At 57.8% G+C, this 17723-nt stretch overlaps 1 protein-coding gene across 16 annotated transcripts in view; it reads right to left on the bottom strand.

Moving 5' to 3' along the window:
• Window positions 1-17723, bottom strand: part of KIF1A (kinesin family member 1A) — a 43199-nt gene that overhangs the window by 3952 nt on the left and 21524 nt on the right. For 3 of the 16 annotated variants that reach the window (XM_030280284.4, XM_030280288.4, XM_041718267.2), the window contains 24 exons: window positions 17476-17654; window positions 17251-17388; window positions 16215-16472; window positions 12482-12600; window positions 12316-12401; window positions 11900-12038; window positions 11102-11267; window positions 10686-10776; window positions 10184-10302; window positions 9981-10036; window positions 9232-9340; window positions 9050-9116; window positions 8877-8961; window positions 8458-8563; window positions 3512-3626; window positions 3161-3294; window positions 2956-3017; window positions 2700-2845; window positions 2237-2449; window positions 2011-2088; window positions 1619-1743; window positions 1340-1486; window positions 1020-1212; window positions 826-944 (listed from right to left, as the gene is read on the bottom strand). In XM_030280284.4, coding sequence (XP_030136144.1) covers window positions 826-944; window positions 1020-1212; window positions 1340-1486; window positions 1619-1743; window positions 2011-2088; window positions 2237-2449; window positions 2700-2845; window positions 2956-3017; window positions 3161-3294; window positions 3512-3626; window positions 8458-8563; window positions 8877-8961; window positions 9050-9116; window positions 9232-9340; window positions 9981-10036; window positions 10184-10302; window positions 10686-10776; window positions 11102-11267; window positions 11900-12038; window positions 12316-12401; window positions 12482-12600; window positions 16215-16472; window positions 17251-17388; window positions 17476-17654 — 3050 coding nt within the window. Of the gene's footprint in view, window positions 1-825; window positions 945-1019; window positions 1213-1339; window positions 1487-1618; window positions 1744-2010; window positions 2089-2236; window positions 2450-2699; window positions 2846-2955; window positions 3018-3160; window positions 3295-3511; window positions 3627-5021; window positions 5046-6477; window positions 6505-8457; window positions 8564-8876; window positions 8962-9049; window positions 9117-9231; window positions 9341-9980; window positions 10037-10183; window positions 10303-10685; window positions 10777-11101; window positions 11268-11899; window positions 12039-12315; window positions 12402-12481; window positions 12601-16214; window positions 16473-17250; window positions 17389-17475; window positions 17655-17723 lie in introns of all 16 variants that reach the window. The other 13 variants (XM_041718268.2, XM_030280294.4, XM_041718271.2 and 10 more) reach the window with 7 other exon arrangements.

Here is a 17723-nt window from a genome sequence, read left to right as displayed (position 1 = left end):
ATGGTCTTGTTGAGGAATGAAAGTATTTGGTGCAGGTAGTTTGGTATGCAGCTGCGATTTGAGCTGCAGGAGTGAGAGCCTGAGGCCAGAGCCCCTGAACTGCCGATCGTTTGCATAACAAAGGGCACAGGGACCTGCGGCACAGCCAGGTGAAGGACACTCCGAGAGTACTTTTAGACTAAGGGTGTAAAAGCGCGGGGTTCCCTTTGTTCAGGCTCCTTTCTCAGAGGCACCCAGCTCCAGCTGTTGCTTTGTTACTGCACTGTGACTAAAGGATGTTAAGGAACGAGATGTCTGAGACTCTGCTGTGGGGAACCTGTGACTGAGCCAAAACCTTGTCTGAGTGTTTGTGGTGAGTGTAGAAGTCAACCAAGGCCTGTCGGTTCCAGTCGACTCACTGGAACGACCTGCTGTGAAGGGGCCTCAGTCCCAGCTCAGGTGATGCATGTGTGACTTCCGGAGTGGCTCCGGGATGGTGAGACAGGAAAGTTTCCTTAACAAAACTCAAAAACTCCGTGGGACGGTCTCAAGAACAGTGACAGGCCGGAGGCCCTGCCACCAGGCACGGATGTTGCTTTGAGCTCAGCACAGCACCTCTGTACCACCTGGAATCTGGTTCTAGACGCAAACATTTAAATGTGGATGAGCTGAATTCAAAATTAATATGGTCCAAGTTTTGCCAGCTGAAAGCCTGTCCCATAACAGCTCTGCACAGGAGATGTTCCCCCCACCTGGCTGGGGCCTGTAGCAGGAAAGCACTGGGAACCTTCAGCCCCATCAGCAATGGCTTCTCTGCATCCCCCTTCCCCCAGCTGCCCCAGGTACCTTATGGATCCAGCCAGGAGAGGGTTGAAAGCGTAGAGCCAGTCGTGCATGTCTTTGTCACTGCTCGCCTGCAGCAGGATGCCCCGGTGCTCTGTGCACACCGCAAACGTGTTCGGGGTCTGCGAGGGGAGAGCCAGAGCTTAGTCCTTCCCTCGGTGGGGTGTGCGGAGTGGGGCTGGCTCCCAGTGCCCTACCTTGAGCATGGCCTGCTGGTCCTCACTGTACTCCACCTGGGCCTTGGAGAGGTTGAGTATGGCCCTCTCGACCGCATCCTTGTCTGAGTTGTAGATGTAGACATAGGGGCGCCGGACCACCACGAAGCGTTTCACCCATCCATTGGTGTGAGGCTCCAGGAAGTGCAGGTAGCCCTTTTTGGAGACGATGGGACTGCAGAAGGGATCAAGGGAAGGGGTGGGAAACCATGAGGAAGGAGGCCATGAGGAGGTGGCAGTGGCAGGGCATGGTGTCCTTGCCCATAGGTGCTCCCCTTGCTGGCCGCCCCGGTTGCTCCTACCTGACTCGAATCTCCTGGATGTCGGGCACCAGCAACCGCTGGGGCTCCTTCTCCTCCTCAGGCCGGCGGGCTGGGGACTTCTTCTGCTCCCCTTCTACCACAGGCTCCAGATCAGGGCTCTCTGCCCTGGAGGAAACCTGGGGGGGTCTGGGGAAGGAGGAGAGGATGGAATGTAGGAAGAGCGATGGCTAGGGAACATCCATAGACAAGAATTGTGTCCCAGTGATACAGCTGCTCTGCTCGGGATATGTCACCAGAACTTCCCAGCCAGCTTCTTACCTGACCTCCATGGCATTGTAACATCCTTCCACCAGTGATGGGCAGGTCGAGGAGGGGGTGAGAGTAGTGACTCCAAGAGCTGGCATGGAAGGGTCTCTCATCAAGGTCACTGACATTTCAGACAGCTGCAGAGTAATGGAGGTGTGAACTAGAGTTTCTGTGCAAAGCCAGGAACATGCAAAAGACCAGACTCCTGCTAAGACAGGGAAAGGCAAGAACCCTGGCTGGCAGGGTCCTCTCCTGTCATAGTCCTGAGAGCCACCAGTTCTGGGAGAGACCACAGCAAGCAGAGGGAGCAGACCCCAGAAGAGGCATAACTTGTGCCATTCCCCTGCCAGCCACACATCCCTCCCTGGCCCCACCAGCCCAGCAGTGCCTGGGCAGAGCAGTACCTTGCTCTCACTGGCGCTAATGCAGACGTGGCTGTGGCTGTACTCCCTGTTGAAGGTGTGTGTGAGCAGGCGCAAGCACTGCAGAGAGAGGAGGAGGACAGTGGGACATGAGGCACATTCCACCTCCCACTCTCCTTGGGCTTTTTCCCACCACAGCCCCCAGCCACCCTGTGGAAGCCACTTCCTGGCTTCATCCTGGCAAGCCAGGTTTGCTGCAGGATGCTACCTTCACAGCCAGCTCCTTCTGCCTCTCGCTGGGGGTCTCAGGGGGAGAGGTGCGGCTTTCAGGTGCTCCGTCAGCAGAGAGTGGGGAGGAGATGCAGGAGGTGCTTCGGGACTCGGAATCCTCGCTGGAGCAGGGGGACAGGGTCTCCATGCCCAGGCGCTGGGTGGTCTCCAGCTTCTCACGCAGTAACAGGTAGTGTCTTGTCTTCTCCACCTGGGCACAGGCACCCAGGCTCAGGAGTGGCCCTTTCCCCCAAACCCAGCCCCCCTTAACCCCATTTACTCATTAGCTTTGGATCTGCTGGGATCTGGCTAGCAGTGATGCACAGGAGTACTGGCAGCACAGTCCCATTCCTGCCTCCTCCCACAACCAAGATGGCTGTGCCATCCAGGTGGGGAATCCCCCCAGCGCCAGTGGAGCTCTGATTGCACTATTTCAGCCCATTTCTAGCCCAGACTCTCACTTCTTGCAGAAGGCTGAGTTTCTCCAGCTCCCACTGATGGTCAAGGATGAGGCTGTCACTGCGGGGCCGCCAGCCAGCCAGGTTCTCCTCTCCCCTGACGTAAGCTACAGAGGTGTCCAGCACACGCCGGCGCCTTCTCTGCATGCCTGTGGGCACAGACACACAGCTGGGGGGACAGACACACAGTCCCTAACCCAAAGGCCTGGCTGTGCCTCCCTGCCCCAGCTGAATACCTGGGCAGAGGCGTGGCACCCACCTGGGCTGCCGGCATCAGCCACGCGGCAGAGGCTGAGCTCGTAAACTCCTGTCACACGGTTGCTGTGAGCAAAGAGAAGTGAGGCATTACTGGCTTTGTCCCATCCCTACACCCCAGTTTTTTTAGCCAGGCTGCTGGGATGCCCTAGAAAAGCTCCAGTCCCTATGTGATGGCTCTCCTGTCCCCAACAGGAGCATCCTGGTACCTCTCAGAAGCCCGCAGGCTGCCGCTGCCAAAAAGATTGCGGATGGAGCGTGAGGCAGGAAGTTTGGCATCCCGGGAGTAGAAAACCATGCAGAAGTCTTTGGTGATGACAGCAGGCTGAGTGCAGTTCTCCATCTGCAGCAGGGCAGAGGAAGGCATCAGGGGTGCTGCAAGGTGGCAGCCCAGCAGGTCTCTCCCTCCCCTGTGCCCAGCAGGTTCCAGTCCCACACACCAAGGGGAGCCCTGCACCCCACAAGCAGGAGCTAAGGAAGGGCTCACACTGGCTGCACCCCAACAGCAGGGGAAATATCAGACTTTGTTGATGCATAGTGACCCCAAGGATGGTCCTTGCCTCGATGTAAGCTGACAGGGTGATGTAGATCTTCTCCCGGTAAGGGGTAACACGGTTGAGCAGCAGCGAGTTGTGCATGGAGCTATCCCACGCCGCCTCAAACTGGTAGAAAGTCCTGCCAAAAAAAACCAGCAGGGCCAGTAAAACAACCCCCCTGGAACCCTTGGCAGGCGAGCAAAGAGATATCTTTGTCCCCCCCACAGCGCTGCAGCAGGCCTGCAAGGACACACAGACATGCATGCGCAGTGGGGACAGACGGGGACAGCCACTCCAGAGGACACAGGCTCAAGGCAAAGGGCACAAGGCATGGTGGGAGGAGGATACGGTACCCTTGAAATGGCCAATGGACCAGGATTTTGGGGAGGTGGGACAGTGGGAGGAGTGGGGGCTCAGATGGAGTGCAGGCAAGGCAGAGCAGGCTAGGAAGGCAAAGGAGGGCGAAGGAGGGTTCATGCCCCACCCCTGTGTTCAGAGCAGGGGTTGCCACCCCCAGTGCACCCAGGCCAGTCCCCACTATGCAGCCTGGGGCACAGCATCTCCCAGTCCCTGCCAGGAGTGGCTGTCGCCATTTGGGTGATGATGGCCAGAAGGGAAAGGAGGGAGGATGCTCAGCACTGGGGATGTGCTGCCAGCCCACCTCTGGGAGCACAGCCCCCCCACCAGCCAGGTCCCCTTTCCCAGGGCTGCCCAGCCCTGGCCCCCAGTGAGAAGCTGGGGATTATGATTTGGTGGCCAGTCCCTGTCAGGCTGTCTCCCCTGGCTCTTGCTCGACCCTCATTGCCAGCCCCATTCCCACTCTGCTGCCTCAGGCCCCTTTGCTGTGTTTTCCATGGCTCCCAGGCTGGGAGAAGGAGCAGGGGACATCTGGTCCCACTCATCCATGCCTACAGGATCCTGGAGAGGATGGCACAGCTCACCCAGATCAAGAGTGGCATCTGCCCTCCTTGGGTTGAGCAGCCGAGGGTGAGGAAGCAGGAGGTGGCATTGGTGAGAGAGCATTGGGGATCCCCATTTCACCCCCTGCACCACTCCTGGGCTCCCTCCCGGGTCAGCCTTGGCTTTATGGTACGCCCACTCCCCAAAACCGCCCAGAGCTGCTCCCGCCTGAGCATCCTCAGGAAGCTGTGGTTCAGCCATATCTCAATGAGAACACTTCAACATGTCCCTGAAGCAGCATCCAGGTGGCTGAGGAGCAATTTTAACAAGAGCCAGGGCAGCCAGTGGGAGCAGGGAGAGGTTCTCGACTGCAATTTCCCCCATTTTGGAAGAAGAGGGAGAGTGATGCTTTCAAAAGGTGTACAAAATACATAACCCCACCGGTGTGAGACACAGCCAAGGCGAAGGATTGCTTTGCAGACACGGGTTGCTTAAGAAAAGAGTGCTCCCCAAGGAGGAGGAGGAGAAGAGGAGCCTCAGGGGACGGGAGAAAGAGCAAAAAGCAAAGGGAGGAGGCAAAGGGGAAGAAGAGAAAAGCAGGAGGGACCAGACCGAGCAGGTGCGCGTGAAATACCTAGTGTCATTTCCCAGCGAAATGCTATAAGTGGAAGGTGACCCAAGGACAAACACACACATGTACACACACAGAAAAACGACAGGTCAGAAGAGCCCCTCTTGAAGGGACTCGCACATCATAGCACCGCTGGCCAAGGGAGCTCCAGCCTAGCTGAACCCAAAATGGGAACCAAAAGGAGCTCAGCGAGGGCAGACAGAGGCGTGCCAGCCTGCATGAAAACCCTCTGCCTCCCACTTTCCTCATGCTCCAGTAGCTGGGAAGGAAGCACATGTGCTCCCTATGCCCTTAACTCTGCCCTTGTGCCATCCCAGGGCAAGGAGCTCCCACCCAGCGCAGTCCCCTGGGACAGTGCCAGCTGGGGGGATGAGATTTCCCACTGCCATTCACACAGCAGGTGACTTCTTGGCCCATCCCCTGGTCCACAAGAAAAGCATCACTGTGCTGAGAGACCACAGGCAATGCCACTGTGACCCCACCTCTCTTGCGGTGGAGGGGATGGATCAATGCTGTATCCACTTTCCTGCACCCTGGGAGGGGACAGAATGCTGCTACAGGGACAGCTCTGCCCTCAGACATCTCTGAGCATAACCAGCTTTGAGTTGCTGTAGGGAGGACAACCTTCAGGCACAAAATTATGTGCCAGGACTCAGGACACTCCATCCCTTGTCTCCCAGGCACGTGCCCCTCTTCTTCTGCCGTGGGTCACAGCGGTGGCCCTGTCCCCAAGGCCTCACCAATGCTCCCATCCAGAGTGGTGGCACACCCACAAATCTGGCACCTCTCACACATATGCTGGGCTCACCCAGTGGTCCCAGCTGGAGCCTGCAGTCCCCAGGCAGCCACTGCCCCTTTACACAGGGGTACAGCAGTCTGTGCCCCATATGCACCACTGTCACACCTGCATACAGACACACGCTGCCCATATGCCACACCGACACGCACAGGACATCCCTGCGCAGGGTGCGCAGCTGCTGCCACACCAACTGCAGTGCTGCCATCGTTACCAGGTGCCCAGGAGAGGGCAGGACAAGCCCCAAAACTTCTACTGTCCTCACCAGCCCTGCAGCTACTCCAAGCAGTACCAGGGCCTGAGCTGGGGCTGGGGCGGGAGACAATGGAGGGTCTGGCCCACTCAGTGCCAGATGCCAGAAAAGATGGGAGAGTAGCAAAGTCGAAAAGCAAGAATAAAACCCAAATCAGGCAATGGAGGCGCAGGCGTGCGAGGGGGAGCGGCAGCCAGCCAGAGCGTGGCCCACACGAACAGCAAAAGGGGTCGAGTGAGCAAGAGGTGCCAGCGCAGTAGGGAGGAGGGATGGGGCATGTGGAGGGATGAGGGGCCGGATGTCCAAGTGCTGCCTCTGGCGGGAGTGAGCGTGCCGAGGCAAGGGGGTAGAAAGAAAGAAAGGAGAGAAGAAGGAGGGGTGGAAAAAAAACCAATGGAAACAAATAATACCTAGGCATATCCGAATCAAGAAACTGCCTGCGAAAACACAAAACAATCACATGGTTAGTGTGGGCTTAGATGGGCAGTAGCAGCTGAGGGAAGCGAAAGGGGACACCAGGCACTGCCCCCCGCGCCCCCGCCCTGGGCGCTGGAGGCGGGGATGGATGTGTGCTGAGGAGAGAGCTGAACCGCTCTCCCAGCCTCTTCCTGAGTGCCTCCGGGAGCTGGGGAGGGGAAGCCAGGGCTGCTCCAGGCAATGGAGGCTGCGTGGCACAAGGCAGCGAAGCGGGGAGCGCAAGCGGCTGGGAGGAGGGTGAAGTGGGCACTGGCTCTGCTCTCTGCCTTCCTTCTGCCTGTCCTCACAGCTGCAGGGTGAAGCACGCATGGCTGCATGTGGAGTGGAAGTGGAGGGCATTGAGCTACGCCCTGCAGGCAGCTGGCCACCCCCTCCTCCCCCTGCCTCACCATGGGCAGGCTACATGGAATAGATATGGGATAGACATGACATTTGCACTGGTCTGTGCCCCCAAATTGGGCCCCCAGTCTCCGTGCTTCTCTCCACACCCCAAGTATCCCCCCAGCCTGAGCTGTGTCCCCTTGTCCTGCAGGACTCATGGGGTGGAAGGCAGAGCAGGAGGCACATCCCACCTGCCAGGCTAGTTTAGGCACGCTGAAGATCCCGTATAGCTGCATCTGGGACCAGACAATCAAACAGATCAGGAGCTGATAAAAAACTGCTCAGCCCCAAGAGCCCAGAGGTGCCACAGCCACCCAGCTCCCAGTAAAAGAACCACCACTGCTCCACTGGGTTGGGCTCTCCTCATCTGACCATCCCCATCTGGCCTCCTTCTGTATCCCCAAGGCTGTGACAAAGTCTCCTGGTCCAACACTTGCATGCGTGCTGACCCCAGGCCTCGCCTCTGCTGCTCAGATACTCTGTGCCAGTTCCTCTGCCAGGTCCAGGAGCTACCCTGAGAGTGCTCAGGGTACCAAATCCTATCCAGACCCCCATCATTCCCCCAAAACCTCCCTGCCTTGGGCCAGGCCTCCTTGGGACAGTGGTGATCACAAAGCAGATGGAGGAAAAAGTGGTCCCCATTCCTTGCCAGGGTGTTCCTACACCAGCGACCACAACGCACACAGCCAAGGACCAGTCCGGCTGCTCCCAGTGCTGGCAGCGACCATCCCTGTCTCGTTGCAGCTGCCTGCATGCACACATTCTGGCCAGAGACCCCCACCAGTCCCCCGAGTTCCACCAGTAGCCCTGGTGCAGAGGAGAGCTCTGCCCTCCATACCCGTGACTCCCCCTGCCACTGCAGGACTCACACAGGGAGACCTTGGAGAGAAAAAAAATCTTCTGCTCCTGCTTCTTTCACATCCTGCCAAACCTACAGTGGGGACACCTTTAAGCAATCTGGTCTAGTGGAAGGTGTCCCTGCCCGCAGCAGGGGGTTTGGAATGAGATTAAAGTCCCTTTCAGCCCAAATCACTCTGTGGTTCCATGACAGCCCCCTGGGATAGGCAGGAAGGGATGGGCATCCCTGGAGTCACCCGCAGCGGGTGGGGATGGCTTTCCTGCATTACTTACATACAGATAGGGATGTGCCATGGGTTCCAAGTGGCCTTTCCAGCAATTTTGCTGGGACACAGGACAAACAGCCTTCCCCTCAAGTCATGGAGCTGGACATCCTCCTGGCACCAGCACCAACTGCCTCCCTGTGCCAGCCCATCACAGCCAACACCGAGAGCAGGACCCACACACAAATTCCATTCAGTGCCCTCCCCAGCACAGCAACACACTGGGGAGGAGGAGGAAAGGGGTTGGCAGCCCTGTACTCCAAGACCCTGTGCAGCTTCAAAAACACTGCCTCAAGGCAGCCGTGGGTCAGCAGAAGGGCCAAGAGCTTTCCAGGGGAAAGGGGGGCTGCTACTCAACCCCTCCATCCCTCACCACAGCAGGGGAAGAGCAAGACAAAAAGCATCACGCACCGGTCATCCTGGGAGGGGTGGATGTAGCCAGAGGAGAGGATGTTCAGGGACAGAATGTTGGGGTCGATGAGCGACTCATCTGCCTCTGGGGTGTTCCGGATTCGACCTGCAAACACAGCACAGAGTTACCTCTGAGGTGACAGGCACTGGCCCTGCCAGGGTCCCCCTGAAGGCAGGGCAGACTGCCTCTCTGGTGCTGCCTGCAGCCCCCCTGGCCAGAGATCCTGGTCCAACTCCTGGACACGGAGGCAGGGCCTGAGGTGTCCTGCCCATGCAGTGTCCCAGTGTCACCTGCCAGGCAGCCACTGCTTTACTATTGCAGGGCAGGAGGGGAGACAAGGCATAAAGCTCCATGTGGGAGCATGGGAATGTGGGAAAGAAACAGTCCAAGAGGATGCCTGGGGGCTGGCTTGGCTTACCCACAACCAGCTCCCGTACTTCCTTCCAGTGGATGAGGCTGCCTGTTTCATGCACCAAGGTGACACTAATTCTCCTCTGGATGCCCTGAGACCCAAGAGGCCAGAGAGAAGGGACAGTAGTTAACACAGGTCCAGCAGGAGTCAGCTAGGACAGCACCTTGAGCAGAGAGTACCTGATGAAGGAGGAAGGTCCCATGGCATGGCATGCCTCCACGGTGGTCCACAACAGCAGGGATGTAGCTGGAAGAGAGGATTGCAGCATGAAGCAGAATCCTTCCAGCCTGCCCTGAGATGCTGAGCACTGGGCAAATCCTTCGTTGCCTCCCTCTCCCTCTCCTTCCCCCTCAGGACTTACTCGCCATTGGCCTCCAGCTCACAGATCTCAAAGAAGACCATCAGGTCGTACTTGCACTGGCAGGGGCCAGCACTGGGCCGAGTCATGGTGCTCAGCTTTGTCGCAGGCACTGCAGTGGGTCAGAAAAGATGGGTAAGAGGTTGAGCCTGCTGCTGGCACTCGGAATGAGGAATACGATGGCAGGGGAAGGGCAGAGCAGGCAAGGACCTCAGAGCAGGAATAGAGGTAGCAACAAGAGCCTCCTCCCAGGGACCTTGCTGATCACTTGCAGTGCTTTCTCCCTTGCCCAGCACTGGGTGTCAGCAAGAGACTGGCCTCACCCATCCCCAGGTGCACACTGTGTGCCTGCAGGCTGGGCACGGACACATCCCAAAACACACAGCACTGCCCCAGGCACTGCTCCAGCCAGAGGGAAGCTCCCCCTGTGCTGGTGTTTTGACTGTACAGCCAAAGCCCCACAGCTGGGTCTCATCAGCTGTGCCACGCTGTGGGACACGGGGGCTGGGTGGCCACCTGAACCTCCTCCCTGCTGCTCTGCAGGAGGTGAGATGGGGGCTTTCCATCTGTTCAGTACTGTGGAAATGGGTGTCTAGGGCTTTTGAGTGACATGGCCCATAAAAAAATAAATAAAATAGTACATTTTGTGGTGCTTCTGGGGTCCTAACTGGGGTTCATCCTCTGGGGAAGGGGACACCCACTCAACACAGGAACTACAGATGGGCACAGGAGTAGGAGGCCGGGTTCCCTACCTGGTTTGGAGAGTGGCATCACACGGGGGAAGTGGCGTCGGGATGGCCTCAGCGGGCTGCAGACAGAACCAGCTTGGTTACAGCATCCCCAGAGACCCCCAGGCCCAGCCAGCCCCACCTATGCCTTGGGGCCACCCTGGGTCCCCAGGTGGCCCACGGCAGAAGCCCCTAGCACAGCCAGAGGCTGGCCCAGAGGTGCCCACCTCAGGACATCCTTGCAGAGAGGTGGGAAGGGGTGCTGCTGGTAATGGCCAAACACCTCAAACACAATTGGCTGGCTCTTGATGTATTCGATGAAAGATTTTGTCACCTCCACAGCAATCTAGAAGAGAAAGAGCTGCTGAGCCACTGACAGTGCAGTTTATCTGGGAAAGGGGATAGAGCCAGCAACAGCACTTGGGGTGTGGAAGGGTATAAGGCTGTGAGTCCCCTGCATCCCTCACCCACTCCTCCCCCCATTCAGGGAAGCTCTCTCCACCAAAACCACTGCAGAGAAATCCCAGCCTTTTCAGGTGGACAACAGTGGCTTCTGGTGTTTTTCCTGCATGTCCACCACATCTAAGCCTGGCTTAGCTGGGTGTCTGTGAGGGGCTGGGAAAGGCAGGAGTGGGCAGGATCTTCCCTGGGAGAGGATCCAGCCAGTGGCCCTGCAGAGACCCCAGCAGCTGCAGGAACAAAGGGGTAGTGGAAGAGGGGTGTACGCACATTTTGGACATGATAGAATCCCAGGGGTGGTCCCCGTCCTGTGTTCTTCAAGGGTTCTGTTGAAAAGGCCTCATCGTGGCGATGGATGAAGCTGTGGAGGGAGGGAAGGTTGTTCAGGGGCTGTGGGATGGGGAGGTGCTGGAGCAGGGAGAGGAGTGAAAGCAAATGACCACAACAAGAGCCTATTTCCCCTGGGGCTGCTGCCTGCGCAGGACTCCCTGAAGCTGATGGGAGTCTCTCCTTGCCTTTTGCCAGTGACTAAACAAGTGCTTGGGCAGATTTCACAGCACTTGGTTTTGCCTCCCCATCCACAAAGGGCTCAGGGGTGGAGGAAACTTCCCAAATTCACCACGAGCCCCCAGGTGATGGCTGCAGCTTGGTGGAAGAAGCAGGGCTGGGGGGCACTAGGGGCTCACTTGAACTGGCAGAAGATGTCAGCGTATTCTGCAGAGATGCTGGAGGCTTGCAGGACTGTCACACGGAATGTGAAGATGCTGCCCAGCTTCAGGTGGTCCAAAGCCACCTCCAGTGGCCCATCCGGTGCAGGCTTTTCTGGGCTGTCCAGAAGATCCTCTGGGGTCACTGCAGGGAGGAGAAGGACCTTAGCAAGGCAGGGTGTCTTCCCCTCAGTGTTAGGAACATTTAAGAACAATTTTGAGATGCTGGAGCATGTCCAGAGAAAGGCAACAAGGCTGGTGAAGGGTCTGGAACACAAGTCCTTGTTCAACACAGCTGGAGCAGCTGAGGGAGCTGGGACTGTTTAGCCTGGAGAAGAGGAGGCTGAGGCAAGACCTCATCACTCTGCAGCTCCCTGAAAGGAGGGTGTAGCCAGGTAAGGGTTGTTCTCCCAGGCAACCAGTGACAGAACAAGAGGACACAGGCGTAAGCTGCACCAGGGGAGGCCTAGGTTGGACATTAGGAATAAGTTCTTTACAGAAAGAGTGACTGAGCATTGGAAGGGGCTCCCAGGGAGGTGGTGGAGCCACTGTCCCTGGAGGTGTTTAAGAAAAGCCTGGATGTGGCACTCAGTGCTGTGGTGGTTGACAAGCTGGTGGCAGGTGATAGGTTGAAGCTCTTCCCAGCCTAGCTGACCGTGATTCCGTGATTCTGTCTGCCAGCAGCCCCCACCAGAGCACTGGGCTGGCAGTGCCGGGGAGGGTGCAAGAGGCTGGGTGCAGGGAGCCACTCCCAGAGTGCCTGTCACACCTCCTCACCTGCACAGGTGTTGTTGTTGACTTCATCTGCAGACGGACCCACGTCGCTGACCTGCCCCTGACCTTCCACTATGCGCAGCTCCTCCTGAGAGGTCCCCGAGCGAGACATCCCGACAGCTGGGCACGACTCTGACTGGAACTGAGCCAGGAGTGGGGTTCAGGGATTCTGGTGGTCCCCAGGGTGGTCCTGGTTGCACCACCAGCATCATCCCAAGCACCCAGGCACCTCTAGCTCTCCTCTCCCACCCCACAGGTGAGAGCAGGATGCACCAGTGGGTGCCAGAGGCTTCGTGGACTAAGAACACATTCCTTTTCCTCCACCTCTGGGAGCCTGGGGGGTCCCATGGGGAAGCACTGAGGTGGCAGGCAGGGATCTGGGGTGCATGGGCATCCACCAAGGGCCAGGCCCACCTTACCTTCTCGAAGTGCTGGTCATCAAAGGAGATCTTGGCTGTCCCTGACTGCCGCACACCAGAGCCATAGTCAGGGGCTTCTTCATCCGCTGGAAGAGGGATGGGGTGAGCCAGCACAGAGGGTGCCGGGGTTGCAAGGGGCACATTTTGCAGGGGGGTTCCCTCCTACCTGAGATGGCCTGGACAGCCACGCGCAGGAAGCCCTTCACCTCGCCCTTCTCGCTGACGATGGCCACGCGGTGCACCAGGGGCACGGGGTAGAGGAGGTTGCTCAGGTAGACAAAGGCCCTGCCAGAGAAGGGGGGGACACACAACAGGGGGGAGAGCGGTCACTGCTCCCACCCGCCAGTCCCCAGGCACGGCTGGCGTGGCCGGCAGTGGCCGGGATCCCAGGTCCCTGCTCAGGGCGCGACCGCAGCGCTGCAAAGCAAAACTAAAGAGAAGGCAGCCAGGGCCAGGCGGAGGGGCTGGGGCAGCGGGCAGGCAGCGTGCCGCGGGCAGGAGGGTGGGCAGGAGGGTGGCACACGCCGTGGACAACACCACAGAACACACCAGACTTGCAGACCTCTCCGACCGTCACCTCCATGGCAGGCAGGAGGGGAGAGGGCTGCGCTGGTGCCACCGTGAAGCCGTAGGGCGAGAGGACCTTCTGTGTGGTAGAGAGCTGGAGAACTTGGGCAGGAGGTGCTGCAACATGACTGGGGGGGCAGCTGCAGAGTCACCATGGGGAGGACAGGGGCAAGACAGGGGGGAGGAAGGGTGACAAGGGAGATGGAGGCTGTCAGGAGTGAAGGTTAGAGGACAAGGTCCTGGACCTCCAGAGGTGAACCTGCTGGGGGTTCATGGCCCTGGCTCTGCCTGCCGTGTTGGAGACCACTGGAAAGGAGGCTGCATGGTGTGGCTGGCAGCATCAGGTTGTGCATTCCCCCTCCCCAGCCCTTCACACACATGGCTTCGGGGTCCTGGGCCACCTGCCAGCACGTCACAGGGATGGACGGCATGCCTGGCAAGTCTGAGCCTCCCTGCTCTCCTCTGCAGCATCCAGGCTACTGACACCACCATGGCAAGGTGCCACACTGGAGCCTAACATGATGTCTCTGTCAGCACCTCCTGTCAGGCCACTGCTCTCTGCTTCTCAAGCATTTTGGGTCCTCTTGCTGCCTCCCTCTGCCTCACCGCCAGCTTCCAGTGGTCATCCAGCTCTGGCCAGGGTGGCATGCTGCACCCTCTGCGGAGTCACCTTTGGCACAGAGCTCTCTGCCAAAAGGTGCGAGTTAGCAGCACCACTTCCAGCAAGATGGGGCATGGGGTGCCCACCACCTCTCCCTGTGGCACCCGCCAGCATCTTGACGTGTGGTGGGGTGGGAGAGTGCTGGGGGCTGGCCAGGACATCTCTACTTCAGGAGGCTCCCATGAGGGTTGCATCTCCAGGCAGCTGCTGTGCTGCTCAGGGCATCCCAGCCTCACAGGAATCTTCATATTCAATGGCACCCCAAAGTGCCCAGGGGGCTCTTGCAGCCCTGTTCTTGCACCCGACCCCCAAGTCTGGAGATTCCCTCTGCTCTGGTGACTCCCATTGACCTTCAACTGCTCCTCGAGGCTTTTTCCACCCAAAGCATCTCAAAGGACTCAAGTTCTGGAAGCAGCTGATGCCAGATCATTATCTCCTGATGGGCCTGCCTCAACCCATCTCTTCTCACGTGGAACAAGTGGTCAGACCATGCCAGGGCTTCCCAGCAGGACTCATGGCTGGGGCAGAGCCCTGTGCCCACAAGGAACTCTCAAAGCGCAGGGATCTGTGTGCGCCCACCCACCCCAAATCACAGGGCAGCTGGAGCCGAAGCTGAGGACTGGAGAGGGCAGGGAAGAGAGGGAAGGAGGTGGGGCAGGCAGGGAGGAGGGGACAAGTATGTCACTAGAGGAAGGAGGGCAGGGACACTAACCACAAGATTGGTGAGGTGCAAAGATGGCATGCTCAGATCAAAGAAAAGCCTTTCCAAAGGAAGATAAAAGTGAAAGGACCCCAATTTTTGCTAAAGCTTTGAAGAGATAGAGCCAGCAGCTAAAAAAAGAATTAAAAAAACCCTTAAAATAACCAAAATTAAAAAGAATGGAGAAAGAGAGAGAGAAAGAGAGAGAGAAAGAGAGAGAGAAAGAGAGAGAGAAAGAGAGAAGGAAAGAGAGAAAGAGAGAAGGAAAGAGGGAAAGAGCGAAGGAAAGAAGAAAAGAAGGAAAGAGGGAAAGAGCAAAAGAACAAAAGAGAGAGAGAGATAAAGAGAGAAAGAAAGAAAAAGAAAAGAAAGAAAGAAGAAGAAAGAAAGAGAAGAGAGAAAGAGAGAAAGAGAGAAAGAGAGAAAGAGAGAAAGAGAGAAAGAGAGAAAGAGAGAAAGAGAGAAAGAGAGAAAGAGAGAAAGAGAGAAAGAGAGAAAGAAAGAAAGAGAGAAAGAAAGAAAGAAAGAAAGAAAGAAAGAAAGAAAGAAAGAAAGAAAGAAAGAAAGAAAGAAAGAAAGAAAGAAAGAAAGAAAGAAAGAAAGAAAGAAAGAAAGAAAGAAAGAAAGGAAATCAAAGACAAGGATCCAATCATAAACCAATCCAAGCACACTTCACAAGAAATGTGGCCGGCGGAGCTGCTGCGCGGGGAGCCAAACCCAGGGCAGACTCAAAAGAAGTCAGGAGGCACCAAGCTCTGGGGAACACGCCCCCGGCATGGAGTGGGGCCGCTGCTACAGAGCCTTATCTGGTTTTTTGAGGTGCCCTTGAGAGTTTTGGGGTTGTTTTGATATGTTTTTTTCTTTTAAATAAGGAAAAAGGAAAAAAGAAAATAAAAGGGGAAGAACCCAGCTCTTTCGGTCTGAGGCTGCAGGACTCTTACCCCACCTCCACCCTCTCTGCCTGCTTTGGTCCCTCCTTCCCACCATGCTGCCTGTCTCTGGCACACCGAGGAAGAGGGGCCCCAGATCACCCCAGTCAGGGAGCCCCTGCCCGAGGCAAAGGCTCTCAGAACAGCTCCTGGTGCACACCCCCTTGGGAAAGCCCCAGAGAAAGCTGGCAGCTCCTCATACCATTCTAGGGATGGGCAGAAGGCTCCAGGTTTGGTGGCACAGCCAGGCTTGGGGCAGCTGCTGGGCTTCTCCAGGCCAAGACTGATGGAGCCCAAGGGGGTCTCCAGCCAACAGGTATGAGAAATAAAAGTTTCTTGTCCTTGGCTCCAGCTAAAGAGGAGCTGGAGCCTACACTCAGATCCCCACAACTTCCCTGGACATCTCCTATGCCAAGAGGGCAGGTATGGCCCCAAGTCAAGCAATGGCTGGAGCTGGGAAGAGCAAACACTGCTTTTGTCACTCTGTTCTGCACCCAGATCTCCACTCACTCCCCTCAGCTTCATCCCCCCCAACCACTTAGGGACATCCAAGCCTCCAGATTCAGGGGGGGCTCACCCTGACCAATGCAGCCAGGTTAGCCAAGCCAGTGCCAGAGGCACACAGGGTTTTGAAGCGCCTGTGTGCCCCCAGTCAGCACCACAGGGTCATCCCAAGCCAGGTGGGAGCTGCTCCTTCCTGGGACAGAAATGCCCAGGACCAAGACCCCCAAGTGGCTCCCCTGGTTCCTTTGGTGTTGGGAGACACAGCAGAGCTCTGCTTCTCAGGAGATCTCCCAGGAAGGTGCCCACATAAAGAAAGGCACCAACCACTTTCCCCTGCCATCCCTTTCCCCCGCTATGCTTCTCACAGCCCTACCTCAGCGGGAACCTCACCACCCGCCAGGGGCCCGGGCTTGGCGGCAGCGCCAGGCACCCCCTGCACCTCCGGGATGCCCCGGAGGTGGGAGTCGTGTCCAAAAGCAGTTCCCTCATGCGAAAGAGCTAGGTCCTTCCCGGCATGCTCTCCTAAAACCTCACCAACCTTCCTACTAAACTGAACAGGGGGAAGCGGTCGTAAAATGGATCCCGGCCATCACACAGCGGGCACTCCGGAAAGATGTCTTCCTCCAGGTCCTCCTCCTCCTCCTCCTCCTCCTCCTGCCCCTGGTGCTGCTCGTCAGCAGGCTCGGTGATGTCGGAGTCGGGGTTCGAGAAGGTAGGGGAGGGGGTGAGATCAGCCATGCGCTCGCTCATGCATGTGTTGAAAAGAGGAGAGCTGTTGCAGCCAGAGATATCTGAACTAAGGTTAGTACAACAAGATAGAAGACATGTTAACACCAGCTGTTCCAAACAGAAAGAACAGGAATTTTGCTTTTTTTGTTTTTAGTTGGTTAGGTTTTGGGGTGGGATTTTGTCTGCTTAAATCAAGGGACATTGGGAACAAAGACCTGCCAATCTGGTGCATCTCTAAAGCCACCAACAGCCAGACAAAAGAGCAACCCACGGAACCAGTGTGAATGCTGGGGACACCCTTTGCTGGGTTTGCAGGGAACGCAGGGACAGAGCAGGTGGCACAAAAACTCGCCACTATCCCTGCTGCTGGAGAGAATCCCTCCTTGTGCTACAGCACGGGGGAATGCCTCCAGGCCACGCAGCTCAGCCCTCTGCTCCCCCTGCCCTGCCCCAGCCTTCTCCAGGGTGGCCCACCGTCCTCGCTGGCACGGCACCCTTCCACCGGTGTGCAGGAAGCGCACGGAGACACGCGGCACACACTGCACAGACAGACGCCCGGACACAGCGCGTGCACAGGGACACATGCCCACCGCCTGGAGCTCCCACGGCACAGGCTCCCTGCCTGCTGGACAGCCAGGGCCCCTGCACCCCCAGGCTGGAGCCCGTGGCTCTCAGCACTGGGTTATGGCAGGCAGCAGGAGCGTTGCCAGCAGCTCGTGTGCCCCTCGGAGGAGAGCCGTCGCACCGGAGCCCGCGGCGGGGTGAGTGCCCGCGCCTGGCAGCGTGTCCTCCTGCGGGACTGTCTGTGGGTCCCAGCCACGCTTCGAAGGAGCCAAAGCGCTCACCTGCCGACCAGCCTGAACCAGGGAAAGCGGTCGTAGAAAGGGTCTCCGCCAGTCACCACATTGTCACAGTCCTCGATGACACTGGAAGGCACTTCTGCTGCTCGGTCATACATCTCACGCATCAGGTCCAGGCGCTGCCTGCGGGCAGAGGGGATGCCAATGGTGGCGGTGAGACACAGGGCTGTGGGCACCCAAACCCTCCCGGCACAGCCGTCTCCCACCCACCTCAGCTTCTCCAGGGTCCAGTAATGTGTTGCCCCGTTCTTCTGGTCCTGCACCTCTACAGCCACGATGGTCCTGGGGAATGGTCGCTTCTCCCGGTCCTTGGCAGCATCGGGAGGCAGCAGGTCGGGAGGGAGAGGTGAGTACAGCGTGTCCGTGAGGAGCACAAACTGGAACTGGACCTGGAGAGGGGCAGAGGCTTCATGTGCAGCCCCTGGTGACCTCTCCTCAGCACCTCCTGGCTGCCTGTT

The sequence above is a fragment of the Taeniopygia guttata genome, chromosome 9 (genome assembly GCF_048771995.1).
Source record: "Taeniopygia guttata chromosome 9, bTaeGut7.mat, whole genome shotgun sequence".
NCBI lineage: Eukaryota > Metazoa > Chordata > Aves > Passeriformes > Estrildidae > Taeniopygia > Taeniopygia guttata.
The sequence above is the reverse complement of the archived record's forward strand: the minus strand, read 5'-3'. Positions and strand labels throughout refer to the sequence as shown.